The sequence below is a fragment of the Pinus tabuliformis genome, chromosome X (assembly GCF_031772625.1).
Source record: "Pinus tabuliformis cultivar Carrire ecotype Pingquan chromosome X, CPIR1, whole genome shotgun sequence".
NCBI lineage: Eukaryota > Viridiplantae > Streptophyta > Pinopsida > Pinales > Pinaceae > Pinus > Pinus tabuliformis.
In genome coordinates, this window is record NC_142308.1 from 26785632 (window position 1) to 26807398 (window position 21767).

The 21767-nt window shown below is 39.1% G+C and overlaps 1 protein-coding gene across 2 annotated transcripts in view; it reads right to left on the reverse strand.

Moving 5' to 3' along the window:
- Positions 1 to 7460: 7460 nt before the first annotated feature.
- Positions 7461 to 21767, reverse strand: part of LOC149138151 (phosphoserine phosphatase, chloroplastic-like) — a 206818-nt gene continuing 192511 nt past the window's right edge. The window contains exons 5-7 of one of the 2 annotated variants that reach the window (XM_089447977.1): positions 12411 to 12560; positions 12231 to 12284; positions 7461 to 8234 (exon numbers count right to left, since the gene is read on the reverse strand). In XM_089447977.1, coding sequence (XP_089304103.1) covers positions 8169 to 8234; positions 12231 to 12284; positions 12411 to 12560 — 270 coding nt within the window. In that variant the 3' untranslated portion in view covers positions 7461 to 8168. Of the gene's footprint in view, positions 8240 to 12230; positions 12285 to 12410; positions 12561 to 21767 lie in introns of both variants that reach the window. The other variant, XM_089447976.1, reaches the window with a different exon arrangement.

A 21767-nucleotide genomic window follows, 5' to 3' on the forward strand; every position in this document is an offset into this window, starting at 1 on the left:
GTGATAAGTGTGTCTTGACCTCCTCATAATCACAGTCTCGAAATGTTGAACGCAATCATGACACATACAAAAATGCAGTCACTATCTCAGTGATCTCTTAGTAATATACTCTCGGTCTAATTATGATGAAAGAGGATCACGATGATCCCACAACAGTATACATAGTCTCAACATTCTTGTTCTAAAGAAGATCATACACTCTCAGTATAATAGTAATTATAAGGATCTCGGTGATCCTACATGAATACTCTCACTATACATACATATCTCAATATGGACCTCGTTGTTTTGATGGTGATCTCGATGAAGGTGTAGAGATGATCTTAGTAAAGGCACAATGGTGATCTCAAGGAGCAGTCATGGTGCAACAATGATGATCTCGGTGAAGCAGTAATGATGATGATGATCTCAGCAGTAAGAAGAGGATCAGTGTCTTGGTCTTGGAGTGGCTTGATAAGTCAAGGGTCATGGTCTTGGTATTCGTCAATCAGAATCTCTATAAGAAGAATTTTGTGCGGGTTTTCCTCTCCAAGAGGGAGAGGTTTTGGCCCTAGCAGAAAGCCAACATCTTGTGTTCTTGTCTCTTGTATTTTGGAATCTGTTTGATGAAGTAAAAAATACACACACTAATGATATCAAGAGAATATTGTGCTAATAATCAAAAGTTAAAATATCTCACAAATAGTTATCATGCTAAGAAGAATCACATTAACTCTAATTGCCCTAGATTCTTCAACACGCGGGCTCAACTATCACACTGTCGACGTAGATCTTGAGAAAATGTTCATCTAGAAGGCATGGCATCCTCGTCTTCCAAATCACATAGTTGGATGCACCATCCAACCGATCCTGATCTCGCAATCCACTGACTACCATCTATGCCAATCGAAAAGATCGAATGATCTCCTCTCTCCTCTGTGCTACTGCTGGGCTAGCCTACGCACTCCTTGCTGGAGTCAGTAGATCTGATGCCCCTTGCTGCTGCTCAACAAATGAGAATTCAAAATCCCTGGCTAGGAATTCTCTAAGGAAGAAATTCCCTCAGGTGTCTCTCTTCTTCCCTTTGAGGTCTTTTTGCTTAGCAACTACTTGCAGAAACTGCATCACACCAAAAAACTGCCTCTTTGCTGAAGCTACTGCTGCGCTACTCTCTCTGTCATTGGCATATTTCGATATGGAAATCCTACCTCTCTATCAACTCACTCAGAGAGAGATTTTCCACGAAAATCTTGCCCTCCTAGCCTGGACTGCGCAATCCCTCTAGGGATTCGATTTGATGTCTATGCAACACTTCGACTTCCCTTCTTCCTTTAGCGTTGGGCTCTTCCGACTCTGTTCTCTAGTTTCACCTGCAGTGTTGATACCATGTGAAATTTTGGGAGACCCAAATTTCTACTGCAGCAACTAATTAAGTTTCTTCTATTTGTCAAATAACTAAACAAATTATTTACTGTGTTCTATGGTAAATATGAAAACCAATACATTGTGGCCTCCACTAATTAAATTAACATGCAGAAACAAGAATCTGAGCAAGAGAGAAATAACACACAAGTGACACCGTTATTTTTGGACCAATGTCCTCGGAAAAATCCAATGTGGGAAAACTGGTGCAACAACTAAGGGTTTGTATTATTAAGCAGTAATTTCTGAATACAATATTTGGATGCCTTGTTGGCTATCGAATACAAAGAATTTGACTGAGAGAAAGAGATGAGTGAGATATACCTCACACTATCACTAGCGATCCAACACTAATCTAGCCACTGAATGGATAACCCCTAGCTGCCTTTGCACAGTTTCTGCGCAATCACTACGTTGCTCTGCGTCACATCTTCTGGGGACTGCGTCACTCCTTTGGCTGATCGATTTGCCTTTGGAACTTCGACTTTCTGCCCTGTCGGTCTCACATCCCGACTTCTGGATCTAGAACTTGATTCTCTAGAAAATTTCAGATCTCCTCTCAGGCTCTGCGCTGCCTCTATGTGGCCTTATGCTGCCCAACGTGGCTTTGCATTGCCTCCTCTAGATCTCTCTTTGTCTTCTCTACGATGTATCCCCGGATCAAGAAATTCTCCAACCAGAAACTATCTTTGCCCCTCACTGCAAGAAATCCCCTCGATCACTTCTCCAACAACGCTCTCTTTAGAAATCAATCTCTTGATCTCTTATTTGATGTATTTTCCAAATGCCCCTCAAGTCTCCTCTTATAATCCTTCTGTTGAGAACCAACAACCCAGATTATATCCTAATCAATGGCTCAAATCATTTTGGCTTGATCCTCGTCTTCTTCTAGAAGTTTCACCCACAGTTAGATTAATACCCTTTAATTATTTTAATTTCCTAAGTTTAGACTTAGGCACCCATTAAAAATAATTAATTATTTTAATAAAACTATCTCCGGGTGGAATTTCCCAAAATGATTTATGGGTATTGTGGAATACATGTGTCCAAGCCTCCTTGCAAATTTTGAGGCTAAGAGCACATCCAATGCTACTAGAAATCAACACAATGGAGATCTAATGCATTCGGTAGTCCAATGGTAAATAGAACATGGATCCTCACTCTTGGTTTTGTCATGGGGGCGTTTGGAAAGAAAGGAACATGCAAATATTCAACAAGAAAAAAGGAGTGAAGACTCGGTTTAGGATGTCATTTTGCAAAACATATGGGAGACCATTCTCTCGAAACCCTAGTCTCATGATGATTGGAAAATGAACCCTCAGGAATTTGGGATCTTTAATAAATTGGGGCTCGCTCCCTCTATGCTCCCCTCTCTTCCCTCCCCCAAAGTGTCCTCTCCCTCCTCCTTTTCTCCCCCTTCGTTGAGCTTCATGAAGTTAAATTTTGATGGCGCCTCCAAAGGCAATCCTAGTTGAGCATGATTCATAGGGATCTTCTGTGATTGGGAAATTCACCCATTAAATGTCTAGGCGGTGAATTGTGGGGTTACAAGCAATAATATAGCTGAATCCATGGCTCTTGAATGAGGTTTGATCTTGACAATCAACGAGGGATACTCTAATTTTCACGTTGATGTGGATTCCCACTTGGTTATTGAGGCAATTAGGAAAGCATTAATGGAGTGCCAATCGATAAACTATCTAAGAATTGGAGACTCAAACATATTGTCTCCTATATCTAGAAATAACTTCAATCCATCCATTATGTCATTGCTTCTCACTTGAGATGAGAAGGCAGTAAAGCAACTGATTTTTTTGGCAAACTTGGGTTGTCAGGATAGAAACACATGCATCACTGAATCTTGGTCTGGAGGGGAGATGCCTAGTTAGAAGGGATCCTTGCAAATTATTTTAGATGTTGACATCCAACCCTCGATCCAAGCATCATTGGAGCCAAATATTGTTGCGGAGATTGCTGATATATTTGTTGTCGAGGCGGTCCCAATGGATTTGGGATTCATATACCTTGGTTTCCACTTGAAACCAAATAATTATGGCATTATAGTCTGGGGTTGGTTGATTGAAAAAATCGACTGCAGATTGTCAAATTGGTCTCTAAAGTGGTTGACACTTGGAGGCAACTTGCTTCTAGTTCAGCCAATCTTGCAAAGTATCGTTGTATATTGGGTACATCTGTATTTATTGCCACACAATATCATCAAACGAGTTAATTCCATTATTTTTATATTTATTTGGGTAGGTTCCAGCTATGCCAATAAGATTCATGGTCTGGTGGGAAGACATCTCCATGAGTAAAGAGGATGGAGGATGGGGTATAAAGAATATTGAGAAGTTTGGTTGGGTTTTGGGGGTGAAGAGCTTGTGGCATGCATTATATGGAAATGGCATCTGTCAAAGTATTATAAAGGAGAATTTCCTAAGGAGTATGTCGATGATAGAGTGGATAAAGGCTGGGGCACAAGCTCCTTGCTCGGTTTCATACATATGGAATGGTTTGATGAAAGTTAAACACTGGTTGATTGGGAACTTGAGATGGGAGATTGGATCAGGCTCACTGATGGAGATTGGGTTGGATCTATTAGGGGATTCTCTGGAAATCATACTCTGCCTATTACTCTTATCAAATATATCCATAATTTGAGCATTTATTATTTAAATCAAATCCAAGTGGCATATGATCCTATTTTTCAATATCCTTACTTGGTATGCTCACGGGATATGGTTTTATATGGGGAATTGGCTGAGATGTGGGGCGGGTACGTACAAAATTTATGTATGGCTCGTATCACATTGAGGGAAAAGGAGGATAATTTCATGTGGGATGTTAAGACTGATCAGGAGCTAATCTCTGAAAAGGAGGCCTACAGGTATATTACACTTGCTCAATTGCATTCTGTGGATAGTGGGTGGTTCAAAATTTTTTGGGATTGGAACCTTCCCTTAAAACTAAAATGTTTTGGGTCGTTGGTCTGGCGGAATAAGATATTAACATGGGATAATTTATGCCAAAGGGATTTCATAGGACATGGCAAATGTGTATTGTGTACGAGGGCACTTGAGGACATGGCTCATATTTTCCTAAAATGTCCATTTCTGGTCTCCACCTGGATTGGAGTGTTGAACACCTTAAAATTATCTGTTGGCTGAAATTCAACACCTGTTGATGCTTGGTTTCAGGATTGGATGATTGGTTTCAGGGAATATCAAACTCTACCTTTCTACATAATGTGGGGCATGTGGAAGTGTATAAATGCTAGCATTTTTTAAAATATTCCACTAGACATAAATCACATATGCATAAATATCTGTTCATACTTCAATGACATCAAACCTGTGGCCAATAAGGGACCTTTGAGATGCATCCATCTTGTAGATATCTGGAGTAAATACCCTGTGAGGTTTTTTGACAGGGTTGCAAATAAAAGCATATATGGTAGCGAGGCATACATTGTATTAAAGCACGGTCATTACTTCCATTTCTGTTGGAACATTGGGGTGGGCTCCAACATTCGGGCAAAGATCATTGCACTCTAGGGAGTCTTATATCCCGCTAAATGGTTATCCATTAAGAAGATGGAAGTATTTGGTAACTCCAAAGTGATTATTGAATGGGATTTGGAGAAGACTTCCTTTGATTCTCCTTTGCTTTCAATCTGGATGAATAGATTTAGGATGATGATCAAACTTTTCTGTGGGGTGTCACTTTCTCATATATACCAGGAGCATAATGGAATTGTTGATGCTTTATCAAGTAGGTCATATACATCAACCTTGGGAGATCATCTACTCTACCTACATCAATGACATATATCATGGGTCCAAGAAAACCCACTTTATATAAGTACTTTTGCAGGATGAGGATCCTTTTGTTTTTCCATAATTAGAATTGTCATAACCTCATTGAGATGTAGTGAACATTTATGTTTTTTTCTTCTTTTTTTTTTTCATTTGGAATGTCTTTGTGACAGATACAAAAATGGGGTATATGAAAACAATCTTGTGTATGAAGTCTTCTCTCTAGAGAATGGTATTTTACAGAAGTATATGCTATATGTAAACAACCTATTATTAATATAAAAGCCTGTTGGTTTTTTCTTTCTGCGAAAAAAACAAAAACCCTCGATCATGGTGACAAAAATAGAGGCATTAGAGGTTAGGGAGGGCATCGACCACCTTGCCACCACACAGTGCATTGAAGAGGGTGCATGGTGTGGCTAGCCCTCCCCATGCACTACGTGTGCAAGTTTATTATCTATACACCATACTATTAATCTTTCTGTGGTTCTTCTGGCCAGTTAAGAGAATGGCCACTGCTCAGATTTTATGCAACGCCATACCTCCTCACCCACCGCTAGTGGGAGTATTCACTTGCCAATCTGAAGGTGTCATGCCATTACTCGGTGGAATGCCTGTAGAGCTTCTGTGACATTTTTGGCCTTTATCTGAAAACAAACTGCTTGTTTCCAGGGAAGTAGGGGCAGTGTATTGGGACTGCATGCTTGCCATGACAATTTCAGTAGTTTGTAGTTATAGAGGCTTGCTCAAGGTTTTGGATCGTGGTATTAATTCTGATGCTATTTCTCCAGAGCACTCAGGTTGCGCAATTCGACAAACCTAGTTAGCTCGAAAGGGGAAGGCAGTTGGTGATGTCTCCCTGCACGCAATGTCCGCTTTCTCATTTGCTCTAGCATCCTGGGACAACGTTCTCTAGGCACTGGCTTTCTTATTGATCCCTTTTATATTTTTTCTCCTCTTTGTTTATGTGTGGTTCTTAGTTGGTGTTTTAATCCTCCCGAGGGTTTTCTGTGTCATGTGCCTTGGGATTTTCTGGTGTGTGGGTGAACTTTTCTAGTGGGTTTCTTCTAGAACTGTGGTGCTTTGTCCTTAGCTGACAGGTTGGCTTCACCTTTGTCTTGTTTTATTTCGCCCTCTCTCATATCTGAACTTGGTGGGTACCCTTAACCTCATCTGTCATTGTCTCTCTTGGTTTATAATGCCCAGGCAACACATGCACAGCCACAGGGGTGGAGGTGGCAAGGGTGGTGGTGGTTGGGGTCCACAAGGTTGGTTGCCTACCCAGGCCCAAGCCTAGGTGGTCGCTGCGATATTCCACTTTACCACTCCTCAAGACATTTGAGATGAAATTTCCCAGCGTGAAACCTGGACCACAAATGACTGCTAAGCTTACTCTGATTTTGATATTTTGGAAGAGATGTCCAACTAGGTTCCTGACCCTGGTCATACCAAGGGAAGATGGAATCAATACCCAAATTCCATCACCCTCCATTCGCAGATGAAAACTCTTTTAGGACGTCTCCTGAAAGAGAGGAATGGAAACTGTAGTGACATCATCTCCTCCTTGAACGAGATTAACCAGGTGTAGCAATATCAGCGTACATGCTTGGCTATCTTGAATGCTCATTTGGCTCATATGAAAAGCCACCTCCAATGGAGTTCGAGCACTTTGCTCCAGCCGTTGGTACCAACACACAAGATCTTGCTCCTATGACGACTTCTGATTCTTGAATTTATGTTATATCTTTCTGCAGTTATCTTGTTTTGCTATGTAGTTCAGCATCAGTCAATTTTTGTTGTTCTTTGAACTAGAGATATTATATTGGTATACTTATTTATAGATTACTAGTCAACAAATCTGGTTTCCCTTGTGGCAGATTGAGACCGATAAGATTTTGAACTATGGTGATGGAAATGATGTAATCTGATTTCTGAGGCAACACAAACTTAACTTACAAAAAAAAAAAAAAACAAGTCCAATATCAAAAGGAATTGCATTAGCACAAGTATTACACTTTATGAAGAGTACATGTGATACTGAGAATTCCAAATTATATGAACTTCTGGATCGAACTAATTCCATAAGCACAAATATTACCCATTCTGAAGAGTACATGTAAATGATATCATCTTCCCTTGGTCGAATAAAAAATCCATTCATAAACATTTGATAGATTAAAGAATTAATTCATAAATTATTTCAATCAAGAAACTTAAGGCAAATTTGAGAAGCAAGTCCGAAGATGTTTAAAAGTTATTAATAAATGATCAAAGATATATAAATCTGGATGAGATTTCTCATGTGATCCAAGAATATCAATAAGACTTGGTGAACTACAACAAAGCTTTTACAAGACCAGTTAAGAGTTTTCAGTTCATTGCATGGGTATAGTAAATGCCAAGCTGAGGAATGCTTAAATTCCAATATAGAACTTACCAGCTTAGACTGCAGTAATCTATCCCTATTAGATGTGAATTGGCAGAGACAACTGATGGAGTGTATGAAGTATCATGCTCGCCAAAAGGATTAGGATTGCTGAGCAAAGCTTCATCAATTATCCTGCTAATTATCATATTACAAGTCCTGAAAATAATATCTTAGAAATAAATTTTCTTTTTCCAGCCTGGTAATACATGGAGGCTAGTTCTATATTTAATGCTCACAATGCTTTCCAGAGATAAGATTCCACAATTGTCTTATGTGGCTCCTGCCCGAGTGAAGTAGTATGTATGACAGAGTGACTGCTCAAAACGACAAGTAGGGCCCAAAAAATCTACAAATAACCACTTTAGAATAAAAGTACCTAACAAACCTTGTGTTGGGAACTTATTTATTGCAAAGTATATGCTCTAAACTAGTTGCAAGCAAATTTAAACTGGAAAGTAAATCAGGATGCTCAGTCTAATTCCTTTATTAGATCATCGAAGCTCAGAACAAGCCAATCGGCTGCTTCAGCAACTTTGTCCCGCAATTGTATTCCTCCATAGCAAATGTATGCATCTGCCCCACCTGGCCGCCTTGCCTTGTAAACATCACAGTTCATATTAAGTGCAAAAAGTTAGAGAATAACAAATAACCATATTGTACAAGATTATGGAAAATCTTGCTCATTAAGGTTTCAAATATGAAAGACATATATACATTTTAAAGTATATGTAGCAATAACAACTGAAAGAGAGATTCGAGTAGGAATAATGAGAGAAGGCTCAGAAACAGAGTTGAATAATAACTTTGAAATCAAAATCTATAAGAAAATGGAAGCCTGGCAGCAGTTTGCACCTAGAGAAGCTTTATTTCAAACCCAGAGAAACTGAATTAATAGCACAAATAAAGAGGTTGATTAACTACTTTTTATTCATGGGATGGCTGAATGTGCAATAAAATTTTCTGCTTCCATCTTCTTGAAATACCAAGTGTTCTACAAATCTTAGTGGCTGACATTCAAATCTGGCCCTTGAGAACTTAAGCATTTTAAATATTAAATATCAGCAACAAATTTAGTTCTCTTTTAGGAACCCTGAATACAACTTAATTTGTTCCCTATAGAACCTTTCCACTAATATTGCAATCATACCAGGTTCTCCACCAAAGTAGGACTATTTGCACTTAAATAACACCAGGTTCACTGCAATACTAAGCATACTTTAACATTGTTCAAGTCAATCCCCACAGATCTCATTGCAGTTGCATCGAAATATCACACTTCGCAGATCTCATATTTATGAACTCAACACATAACAGACCAACACTAGTGGGCTTGCCAGCGGCTTCATAATTGTATCATCCACATATTCGCATGTAGCATATTTACACTTCAATTCACATACCCAAAATCTCGCATACAAAAACAAAAATAGCAGAATCTCTCTCTCCTATACTATCATCTATTACTGACAGAGGATTCGCTCCCACATGCTCTCATGTTCCAGGGCATTCTCCTATTAATGTGTGGCTTATTATTGTAGTGCTTCCAATTGTTGCTCATGGTTGTAGAGTTGCTAGAACCTACTTTGTACGGCCAAGAGAGACATGCATATCTACCCCATTAGAAGGGTATTATGAGAGGTGTTTCTTCCTCTTGAATCCTTTATTGTCTTGTACATTGTGATATTTCTTTGCATCTAACATCATTTTCAGTGGGTGCTAGACTAATACTTCATTGTGTAGGGCATACCCTGATGCATAGTTTTAACGTGGCACTTCTAAGACCCTTCTAGTATTCCTTTACTTCCATTTTCAGCAATGTCAAGTTCTTGTTGCATGCATATGTGGCCCTTGTAGTCTTAACCCTTTTTGAGCTTGCCATCTTGGATCGGCATCTTGACCCAATTTGCCCTTGTTTAGATTGGCACTAATCTCTTGATCCTTCCATCATCCTTTTATCATTAAACTACCAAAACTTAGTTTTGCTAGAGCTATCTCTTCACATAATCTTGAAGCTCCATTGTTATAACTTTAGTAATAATAATAACTAAGGATACCTCGCTGGGTTGGAGAATAGCTGATCTAAAGTGAGAGGATGGGTTTCTTAGCTAATAATGGTGATTGTCCTAGTTTTTCCCTCTCAGTAGAGCCTTGTGGATTAGGGATTATACTATTAAGTGCATGCTGGGAAGGTAATAGACCCCAAGTGTGTATTCACAAACCAAATGGTAGCTAGTAGCCATCCATTGTAGCACTGATTTCCCTGAATATAGAAAACAGGTAGAGAAAGTTGGGATAATGAAGACATTAGTAGTGAAGATAAAGGAGCTAGCAAAAAACTCATTCCTAACCTTAGCCCTGTTGATAAGTTAAGAAATTTTGCCCTCCAAATGATGTCCACACCTTGGTTAGCTTCATAACATGATCAAAGAACAAAATCCTCTAGGAGAAAGAGAAGCATAAAGCTGTTTGAGGGCAAGGCCTTGAAAGAAAATAGATGGGCAAATCTAGAGTTAGTGGGAAAAAGGATCTATTATACATTTTGCTAGAAATGCCTTAGTCTCAACCAGGAAGGGTACTTTTACTTCATTTGGAGAAGGAAGGAAGGAGATAAATGAAGATGGTGGTGAGTACTCTGATAAATTTAAAGTAGATAAGAGCATGGATGGGATAACTAAATTGATATATTACAACAATTGATTGAAACATGTGAAGCACTGGAGCAAAGGAGATGCTGAGTATTTTCCAAAGCAGTCGACTGCATGAAAAGTTTAGAGGGCCCTTCCCTCATGCAAGATGATAAAATCCTAACCTAAAAAGAATTTGAGGCAAATTAGACATGGCCAAGATTGCTTTCGGCAAAGAATTGAATAGCATCACTAGGTTCCTAGAGATGGAAATAAGAAAACAGATTTTGTCATGGACAATGTATATTATAACTCTATAGCCAAGGAATAGCGTCATGGCCTAGATAGCATTTAAGACAAAATATTTTCACTGGGGGTAACAGAAGAAATTACTATGGGCCTACATCGTGATTAAGCCAAGGAATGGTTAGATCAAGTTATCACTGCAATTCCCAAAGCCACATAAATATAAGATAGTTAAGGCAGTTAGGTTGTCTTGAGCACCATTGGCAAGCTTGGAGAGGCTACATAAGGAGCCTTCTTCAACTAAGAGAGGGCTCATTTCATAGCATCTTTTACCCTTCCTAATTTTGTAAGTTAGAGCCATACATGACTTTGCTTTCCCTTTTGTTCTTCTGGCTATGTTCTTTACCATTTGATTATATGTGTTCAGTACGAAAACTAGGCGCTAACTATCTCTTCTTTTCCTCTGCACCTAGGATTTCCCTAATATTCCAAGTCTGCAGGATCCCCATCCCAACGCACAAGAGTGAAGGCTTTTCAATTTCCATTTAGATATTAGTCATAGGAATTTTGTTGAGGCCTCTGATACTTTGAAAGATTCATAGCTGGGACTTATTGTTTGATCAAATCTACAGAGATCTATTCAAGTCTCATTTTGTTTTTTCTTGACTCTTAACTAGTGGAATTTTGAGCAAATGACTCTTTTCAAACCCATTTGAATGATAATGCAAAGCACTTCAAAGTGCTCTGAAAGACCTCTCTCATATTCTCAGTTTACTTTCCTCCTGCAAAGCCATGGTTGTTTTCAGTTGATTACATCATGTGAAGGAGGCAAAATAGTTGTCTTTTGAGCAATGCAATTTATTACAAATCTATTCCTTTTTACTGTAACATTCTGCCAATGAGTGAATCGGCCTGGGCCTTTCTTAGGCACGACTATTTTCAAATAATATCTGGTTATCCCGAGAACCCTTTTTTATTTCTTGAAGTCAAATATCATGTAGAGTTCGATTCACGGCACTCTCTCATTCCATTCAGTAAGCATACAAAATAAATTATTATTTAAGAAATAGGAATACCATTATTATAAAAATAGAGGAGGGCACTCCCTGATTCCCCAAAGGATTCCCCTCGGCATTGATCTTTTCTTCGGTGAGGAAGGTGTGATCAACACAGATACGGACATTTTAGTCAAGTCATTAAATATGGGCTTAAATTTTAAAATATTTTTTTTTTGTAAAATTGCCATAAAATTGTTTTAGTTCACACTAGAAGGTAAATCATTAAGAAACAAAGTGATAAGTTAGAAAATAAAAGATTCAAAGCCATCAGAGCAACTTCAAATCATTTTAAGAAATAGGCCTTGATATACGACATAACCAATGACCTAAATAACCATATACAATATGGAAAACCAATGCGGGTCCTTAATGTACATCCAACTGATATCATGGATCCTTCTTTTAGTAGACTTCCACCTTGTCTTAATCTTAACCTAATCTAATATGCTGAGTGCTTGTTGAGAGTTATTTGTACAAATACAGGTTGGTGTCTATAATAAATATAACTTCATTCCTCTTTTCACAGCTATGTTTACTTTAAGCAACTCCTAATAAACAAGAAAATGTCTTATTGTTAAAGAAAAAATGTGTTTGACAATCCAATTTTATAAAGATACACATCATTTAAACTATAAATCACCAATAATAAGCACCATACCTCAAGGTCTGTGGCTCCATCTCCCACCATCACCAACGTTTTATATCCATGTTCCTATAAAGTTACCTTCTACTATAAGCCAATCTTATAAAACATTTGCAGCTCAAACCATTCAATAAAGGGAACTAATCAGTTTTCATGTTCACTAAGAAAGGAAAGACATGAATACCATTTTCATACCTTCTTTATTTGTGCAACAGCAGTAGCCTTTCCTCCACTTCGAGAAGTAGGTTCTTCAGGGTCAAAGCCTTGAAATTCTCCTACACTATCAAATAGCAATCGATTTGCAAATATGTTTTTGTATGGTATCCCCAAAAGATCTGCCACGGGCTTCAAGAGAATTTGACCATTATTAACAGCATAGTTTCACAATGCAGAGTTGTAATAGATATGTAACTAGTTTATTTAAAATTGTCCCCATAGTGCAGAACCAAGAAATAAACAGTGTATATGATGTACCTAGGAAGAAAAGTATTTCCAACAAAAATGAAACCCATTAATTCAAACTAACAAACAGAAAAATGTGTACTTGAGTCAAACACTGGCCTTTCACATTCAAAAGTCGGTGTGTTTGAATTGAAAGTTCCCTTTGTATGTTATCCACCATAGCAAATGGTCTTTTCCTAAGGCTTTGTCAATTATACAAGCAGATAGAAAATTCTGCCAAGCTTGCCTTCTCTGATGGACATATTTTCTCAGTCTTGGTCAAACATGATGTTTTTCAGATAGGGTGGCATTCTTGCTTGCTTCAACTTCATGTCTTCAATAGGGTCAGGTTGTTGTTTCTTTGGGATAAGTATTGGTTTTGTACAAAATCAAAGAAAGCATAAGAAAATACATCAATCATCGAGGAAACATTCGAAGATCACTAGAAAAGCGATAGTCTTTGCAAAAAGGAATATAGTAAGACCTATAGCATATTAGAAATTCACAAAAGCATAAACTGTATTTGAAATACATATTATCTCCATTATTGCGTTGGTGATTCCACAAGTTGGGAATTCATAGGATTTTTGCATATCAAAGTTTGTTGAAAGAAGTGGGTATTATCGGGGTGGCAGGTGCGAGGCAGGTGCTTTTCAACCTAGGAGGACACGTGGTATTCTCATTCTCATGGAGCCTGGGAGTAGCTTCAAACAATCTGGCTGAAGCACACACTCTGCTTCAAGGGATTCTTGTCTCTTCCTCTGCATCTATCCATCATCATTTTATTGTTGGGCAGAACAAAAACACCATTCACTATTTCCAATTTGGTTCTTCTTCCTCAAATGCCTGTCTTAGCTCGATTCTTCACTAGATTAGAATGGCTCTCCACTCCTTCCCACAGTGCAATTCTTCCACATCCTCTGTATTAACAACCAAATTGTTGACCTCCTTTCCAATTGTGCATTTCATGTAGCAGAAGGGGTATTAATGATCAATGATGCTTCCTCCTCATGGCAGATCCCCTAATGATAATCCATGTCTCGTTGATGGCATCACGGGCTCACACATGACTGCCCTCTGTCTTCCATGTGTCTGCTTCTCCCATCCATCACAGCAAGCCTTCCCTCCCGCTTGCAGCCATAAATTAGTACTACTCCCATGCTTTCAGTCTATCTATTGGTGGATTCCCCTTGCAATGGCATATCAGCTTGCCTGGTGATCTGGATCTTTGTTTGATAACTTTTAAAGGTTCCTTTTAAAGAGTACAAATACCAGACTTAAAGAAATAAAATAGAGAATTTAAGAGCAGAAGTTGACAGCAGAGACACAAGAAACCCAGGCAATTTGTTAACAGAGTTCACCCAAGATGTGGGCTATGTCTCTGGGTCTGTTTTCCAATGGGAAGGCCTCTTTATTAGTGATGCAAAGGGAAAATTTTGATCAGTCTGCTACTGCTGGTTCTCCACTGATACAAACTCGCAGTGACCTGCAAAACTGATCGAACCTCTCCTCTGCTACTCTCCAAAGGGATAAACAGGCTAGAAATTGCAAAAGAGAAACCACAGTGAAGTCTACAGACCAGCTGCTTGACCTCCTCTTTCTGCCAATATACTGTCACAACGATGCATACAGACCCGTATGCTGTCACAGGGATCGACAGTCCCAATGCTAATTGGGCTCGACAGATCCATTGTTGATAGTTGTATTTGGATCTCAGCTCCTTCGCTGCCCATAAATGGATAGGTGACAAGGTTCTGAGCAAATGTAACAGGTCTGCCAAACCCCCTATTGCCTCCAGGCTCTCCGCATAAAAACACTACACAAGCTCTGCAGAAAAAAGTTTGTATTCGGCCCTGTCAGCTTTAATTCCCTTCTCTCCTCATGCCTTGGCAGGGTTCAAACAATTTTTATTATGTTTCAGGCCTGACAGACCTGGGGCAAGCCCATGGGCTGTCGGCTATCTCTCTCACTGGCTACAGTCTTGTTTTAACATTTTAAATCACTGTTGGTCCAAACAAAATTGCAAAAGGTGTGTTAGCTTGTGTAGCAGCAGACAGGTGTTCTAGTTTCGGATTGTGTCTAAGAGGTTAAGGAACACGAGATCTCCAAAACCCGAAAAAAGTTTCACGAGATAAGACTCAGAAACATGTTAATTAAATTAATTTGCCATAATTAAAATATTTCCTAAGTCTAACTTAGGAAAAGTGGTAAATTAGATCGAATTAATTAAGGTAGATCGATTTTGCTCTAGAAGCTTCTATTGATGAATTCAAATTGATCTTAGCTATCGGTTGAGCACTGCGTTGAAGAATCTAGGGCATGCAAGATTAGGTTGATTCTTCGAAACATGATAACAATTTGTGAAGTATTTAAACAATTTATCTTAGCTTGATATTTCATTCATTATTAGTGTATGTGTTTACTTCATCAAACTGTTACCAAAAGAACAAAAGAGACAAAAACACAAATGCTTGGCTTTCTGCCAGGGCCAAAATCTCTCCCACTTGAAGAGGAAAACCCATGCGTAAATTCTTCTTATAGAGATTCCAATGAAGAATACTAAGACCATGATCCTTGACACAATCCGCCTCTCCAAGACCAAGACATCAATCCTCTTTCTCGAACACTGCTGAGATCATCATCTGCACCACTGCTGCATCACTGAGATTGCATCTTGAGATCTCAGGTCCTTACTGAGATCATCCTCTTCTCTGCTACCATGCCAATGTCATCACACTGCTTGACTGCATCTTCATAAGATCATCACTTTACTGAGTGACTGTTATACTTAATATAAACCTTGTTCAATCAAAGTCAGAGTGTGATATTATACTCATCATAACTGAGATCTAGACATGTGCCAAGACTGTGTGTATGCAAGAGATCACTGAGATACACACATAGACAGATCTGACTACAATGATCCCTACCGAGAATAAGTATGCCGAGACAGAGATCTAGGATCATAGCGATATCTAATAAGTTGAAACAGTAAGGGGTTCTGAGATCCTTCTCAACATATACTTATACCTTGACTGCACTGCAATAGGCCGAGACTGTGATCATGCCAAAATTGTCATGTTCCTTCGTTGTTATGGATCCAAGACTGATACAAGGATACCATCTAGATCCTCTTCATGACTGGTATGCCGAGACTGTAGTTATGCTTGGAGAGAATGCCAAGACAGAGATAGTGACATGCCCAGACTACAAACATTCTTTGTTGCCTTTCTCCATGCGAGGATACCACCTTCAGATCTTAGGTATGCCGAGACTCCAACTCACTGTGGTGACATCATCCACTGCTCCATGCATTGAGGTTGTGACTGCACCTAAAACCCAAACTAGGTGTAGTCAAACCCTACTGCGACTCCTCTCTTCATGACTGCGGCTCCTGCAGCTTCCCTCTTCATGACTGCGGCTTCTCTTCTTCACGACTGTGGCTCACTGCGGCTCCTTTCTTCCCTTGCGAGAATTCAGAGAGATCCGAATTTTCTTATGTAATTGCGCTGACCCTTTATGGGTATTTATAGTGGTCATCCCATATGCAAGCCAACATGAACTTCTGAACCGACGTGTCCCTTTCTTCAAGCCGACATGACATATTATGGGTATTTATAGTGGTCATCCCATATGCAAGCCAACATGAACTTCTGAACCGACGTGTCCCTTTCTTCAAGCCGACATGACATATTTATTTATTTAATTCATTTATTTGGAGCCGACATGATCCTTTCCTTATTGCTTTGCTTGCAGACTTCAGAAGGCTTGTTTTGAGGCATTGATCTTGGTCGTGGAGGGCTGTTAGACAACTTTGAAGACTTGTACATATTTACACAAACCAATGTTTTAAAACTCCGACTCGGCTGAGGGTCGACTCCGACTCCGACTCCGACTCAGTATCGACTCGGCCGGCTCGATTTCAATGACTCTGTCGTTGTAAAAAATACATTAAATATTTATTTTTTATAAAAACACAATTTTAAAGATTTTCATTCATGTTTCCAAACACACAGCATTAGAATATAGATAGAAGACAACATATGATCAAAGTAGGCTCATGAATATATCCATTATATTAAAATGTCACCCAATGCATTGTCCAATACATACACGATGATGATATAGAGATCAAAACAAAAACACATAACCAAGGAGGCTAGAAATGGCCTCTACAACAAAAGTCTGTGACCAGTACTACTGGCTACTGCTAGACTTGCCAACATCATCTGGCTTAGTGTTACTTGGGAGTGGGAGCGAAAACGGGAGCGAGAGCGACATTTTCGAAAGCTCCCGGTTTCGGAGCGAATCCCAGAGGAGTTCGACAACCAATGTCACTAACATCAAGGTACATAGCTAAGTTACCAGAAAACGGATACGGGAACGGATACGGGTACGGGGTTTGAAACGGATACGGCAAATTTTCAAAAAATCTGGATACGATACGGCAGGAAACGGCACATAATAAATATATAATTAATATATATATATATATATATATATATATATATATATATATTAAAAATAAAAAATTCATATTACCATTCATATTTCAGAATCTAGATTATCTGTATCATCTATGATCTATCATGATTCATCATCATCAATTCAAGTTTCAACATATGCCACATTGAAGCAACGTTTTCAGTGTTCACTATCCAAAGAGGCAGAGATTACCTTATATCAAGCCAAGGGTTCCTTTTTTGCTGGCTAAATATATCTTGTTATCTGGGCCGACTTTACCTCTTATTACTTGCTAGTCGAGTTTGCTGCTTTGTGGGCTGAGTTCTGCCATTTTAAATGGGCTGAGTTTTGTCCTTTTGAGGACCCAGTTCCAGTCTATTTATGGAGTTCAAGATGCTACTAAAAAGGGGGTTTAGTCCCCTCTTGTTGTGCCATTCAAGCTGCCCAAGACCTCTGTTATTGGTGGCTGAGGATTTGTTTGGAAGAACTGTGGGTAATATTTGATATCAGTCTTGCGTTTTTTGAATCTATCTTGTGCTAGACCAAAACAGTTCCAGTAAAAACTTAAAATCCAAGGGAGGCAGTCTTGCTTGTGTCTGCCTGTATCATGTCAACTATGTTCCAACTTCCAAGATGAAGATAATGCCAAATGGCAAAACCTCTGATTCTTTGTCCTTTTATGATATAATGGAATGAAGCCATGGAATCCTTTGATTCCAGCATTGTTAATCCAAGTTTGCCTGTGTATTTATTATTAAAACAAAATGAACTATTTCCCTCTTCGTGGATGTTTGAGCCATTTCAGAGCATTGCTGCACTGATCTCAAAATTTAAAAATTTGAAATAACCTTTAAGATATTTGGGGTGCTTTCATAGCTCTTCTTCCCATTTCAGTGACCAGTCCATTAAAATCTTCAGAGGGCCATTTCATAAACTACTTTCAGATCATGTTCTTGTACTGTACAGTATCCTATCTTAATAACAGATTTTTAAAACTACAAGCGTTTCCAATTTCTGGGTCTAACAGACCAAAGCTCATTCTCGATAATTCATGTGCCTTTTAAGTTTTTACATAGTACTTTCCAATTTTCACGTCTAAAAGACCAAAGCACATCCTTAACAATTCCTGTCCTTTATTGCATAGCAGTTCACGATTTGCTGAAACGTATTGGTTTTTTTAAAACGGGAGGGTTTTTTTAGGAAAACCCCTGAAAAACAGTTAGAAAAAAAAAACAAAACGTTTCCAAATCACCCAAAACGTTTTTTGGCCTTTTTTTGCCATTTCTGGGTTTGATACGTATCCAAAACGTAAAACGGCATTTTGGCCCTTCAGGCAGCCGTTTCCAGTATCCTAGGTACATAGAGGGATTGGTGCTCTTGATTAAATACGAGTTCCATACCCTAATACATGACAAAATTCAATGGAAACATTGTAATCCCCCAATCCTGAAATCTTGAAAAACCAATAAGTCTGCTGGATTTTGAATGAAATCTAAAATTCTACTTTCTCCATATGAAATCCAATGAGGCCGGAACCACTCTCAAACATCTTGAGTCATTTCATGGTAATGTTAAAAATTTAAGTAAAAGGATGACCATGAATAGCATAGCCTTAGTAGGGCATTGTGATCAAATACTAGGGTTTGGGAAAGGGGAATGGACCCCAAAGACTAGCAAACTAATTCATAAACCCCTTTGGAGTCCCCCACACAGGAAAATTAAAAAAAATAAAATAAAAAAAAGGTGTGTTTTTATGGTTCACTGGCTACTGTCAGCTACCCGGCCGAGTAGTTACAGATCCGGCCGAGTTGGCCGAGTTATGACTGACTCGGCCGACCGAACCGAATTTTCTGCCGGTTTGAAATTTTTTTCCCGGCTTGGACCAACTCGGCCGAGTCGGTTCCGAGCCAGCTGGATCTTAAAACAATGACACAAACTCATGAAGAGTTTCTATACACATGACACGGCTCTTTGACATCTAAATAAATTCTAAAGACATCAAGAAGAAGTCTTTCACCTAGAGACACTTCTTGCTCATGAAAGTTGAAACCCATGTAGCAAGATTACAAAAAATAAATTAATTCCTTTTATTGCATCAAATACAAAGATCATGTCATTATGAAGACCGAACCTAGTTACACTTTCTTCAACACGCTGATTGTGGCCGTTGAGACTTCAACAAGAGATTAAGAGCAGATTGAAGGGATTAGAGAAGACACAGTTTTACAGTTACAGAGTTGAGCAGTTCGACTACCTAGTTGCAGGTATTCAACAAGGGCGTCGTTGAAGCTAGGGGAAGCATCAAAGCAAAGGTTGCAACAAAGATTCCGGAGGAAGATTTCCTTGGTATTTCTAGTGTCCGGGTGATAGGAAAGAGGAGGTCGAATACTGCAGTGTGAGTTACCAGAGGAAGCCATGTTTCAGTGGCCAGTGGCTGGATCAGTGTCCTAGAGGCAGAGCTATTTGGCTTCATAGGCAGAGGGAGGCAGGACGACTCACCTGGAGGTGATTCCAGGGCTGTACGATTTTCCTACAGCCATATCTGCGCATTTATGAAGTGTGAATTTCATATAAGAATGTGACTAGCTAGGAGAGGCCCAGATCAATTGAAAAGGAAGACAGGTTGTCTTTCAGATATTTTGCCAATAGATTGTTGGAGGTTTGCCAGTTAGGCAACTGGTTGTAATATTTCTACTGTTGCATAATAATAAAACCCTCATTTGTTGCACTGGTTTTCCCTTCGGGGTTTTCCCAGGGACATTTGTCCAAAAACAACGGTGTTATATTTTGTGTGTGCAACTATTTCTCAATTCCAATTTTTCTATTTCCACAACATTTTTTACTATGAAGGATGCAATAGTAAATTTATTGTTATTTGCCGAATAATAATTCAGAAGACAAAGACACTACTAACAGTTAGAAGATAAATATCCATCTGTTGCATTCACGGAATTTTCACAAGGTGTGCCTCCTTTGGCAGGTCCTGGGGTCCAACCTGTGGGCCTCCACTTGTACATATTGTTGCAACGACCAACATTTAACAAGATTGGTGGGCAGACTTTCAAATTCAATTTGTTTACATGGATTGAATTGGTTGGTTGGAGTCGAAAGTTCGACCCTAACTAAACCATTTTAACCCAATAGTAAATAGAATCACATTAAATATATTCTTTAATAGTTTACACTTAAGTCCTACCATCGTGCCATCGTTGCCCAACGACCAAGTTGCTTGGCGACTTCTGTTAAGGTTGGGGGTTCAAGTCCCTTCGTCGACTTGCCATGCGTTTGGAAACCATTATTGGCCAATTAGATGCTGCCACATGGCAGCGTATGATTGGTCCAACTCACTGCCAACAAGATGCCAACTGTGTGCCACATCGTCATGCAACGTAGGCTTCCTGCCACATGGTCTCCATATGGACTACCATGTGTCACCTTGTGTAGGGGCACCGCGTGTCACATGTCCTGCGCTTTTTTAAGTTGTTTTGTAAAAACTTTAGAACAACATAACTGTCACATATGAAGTGTTTTTTCGCCCGTTCAAGTTGTGTTGGAAACCTCTTGCCGAGCTCTTTGACATGGCATCACTTGCATCAAGTTTTTAGACCTTCAAAATTTGCGGCATCTCGGATCCTCTTGGATCATTCCTCTTTGCTCGAAACTTTTGGGCCACCAAAATATGACTAATCAACAGACGGGTGAAGGTACAACTCCCTCACTTTTCCAAGTTCAATCCATCATGCTTTGCTTGGATTCATTCCTTTAAGCCCTACCCGGAGATACTCCACATCACATTTACGTGACATCTTGGTTGTTAGAAAATCAAAGACGCAGAAAGATTTTCTTATGTTGATAATTACTTGTGATATTTTTATGTTCATATTAACTTTCTTATGTTCTTCTTTATCTTTGTTTCATCAAGCAATTATCAAAAGCAAAATATGAAGATCAGCGACACCGGATGTAGGTCGACAGTTAGGGCTAAAACCCTTATATAGGGGAAAACCTAGTCAAAACTCTTCCTTTAATAATTCAAATTGAGATGGACCAAGACCCTAGACCAAGAGACCTTCCTCCTCCACCAAGCCAGCCTTCCAAGATGATGTAGTACTCTCTTCTTATCCAACAACTTCAACCCAGCAACAATCAAGCACTTCGACTTCACAGAGGCAAAATTTCGACTGCCAACAGTAGAATTTCGACCTCCCAGTAACTGCATGATTTTGGCCCCCTTCCAACAGCTACATAGTTTCGCATGTGTGGGAAAGAGAGAAAATTTCGACTTTTATGCTTGAAAGAGTCCTCCTTTGCTATCCTTCTTCCTCTTCTTCCTTGAATTTTGCACTTTTTCTGGCCCCAAAAGTTGAAGATCGAACTTGTGTGAGTGACAAATGAGGTCGAGTTGCTGCCTTTATATACTGATTCTGCTATCCAAATTTAGGCCAACTTGTTCAGTTTGAGGCCGACTTGGTGGAGGAGGGAGTAAATCGGCGAGGGGAAAAAATCGGCAAAAAGAAAAAAATATCAAGAATTTTTCCCAAAAAATTGTGATTTTTTCAAAATGAAAAAATCATTGAACTAATCGCGCGATATGATTGGGAAAATGAAAAATCGTGATTTTCACAACACTGGTCTATAGTCCGAGAT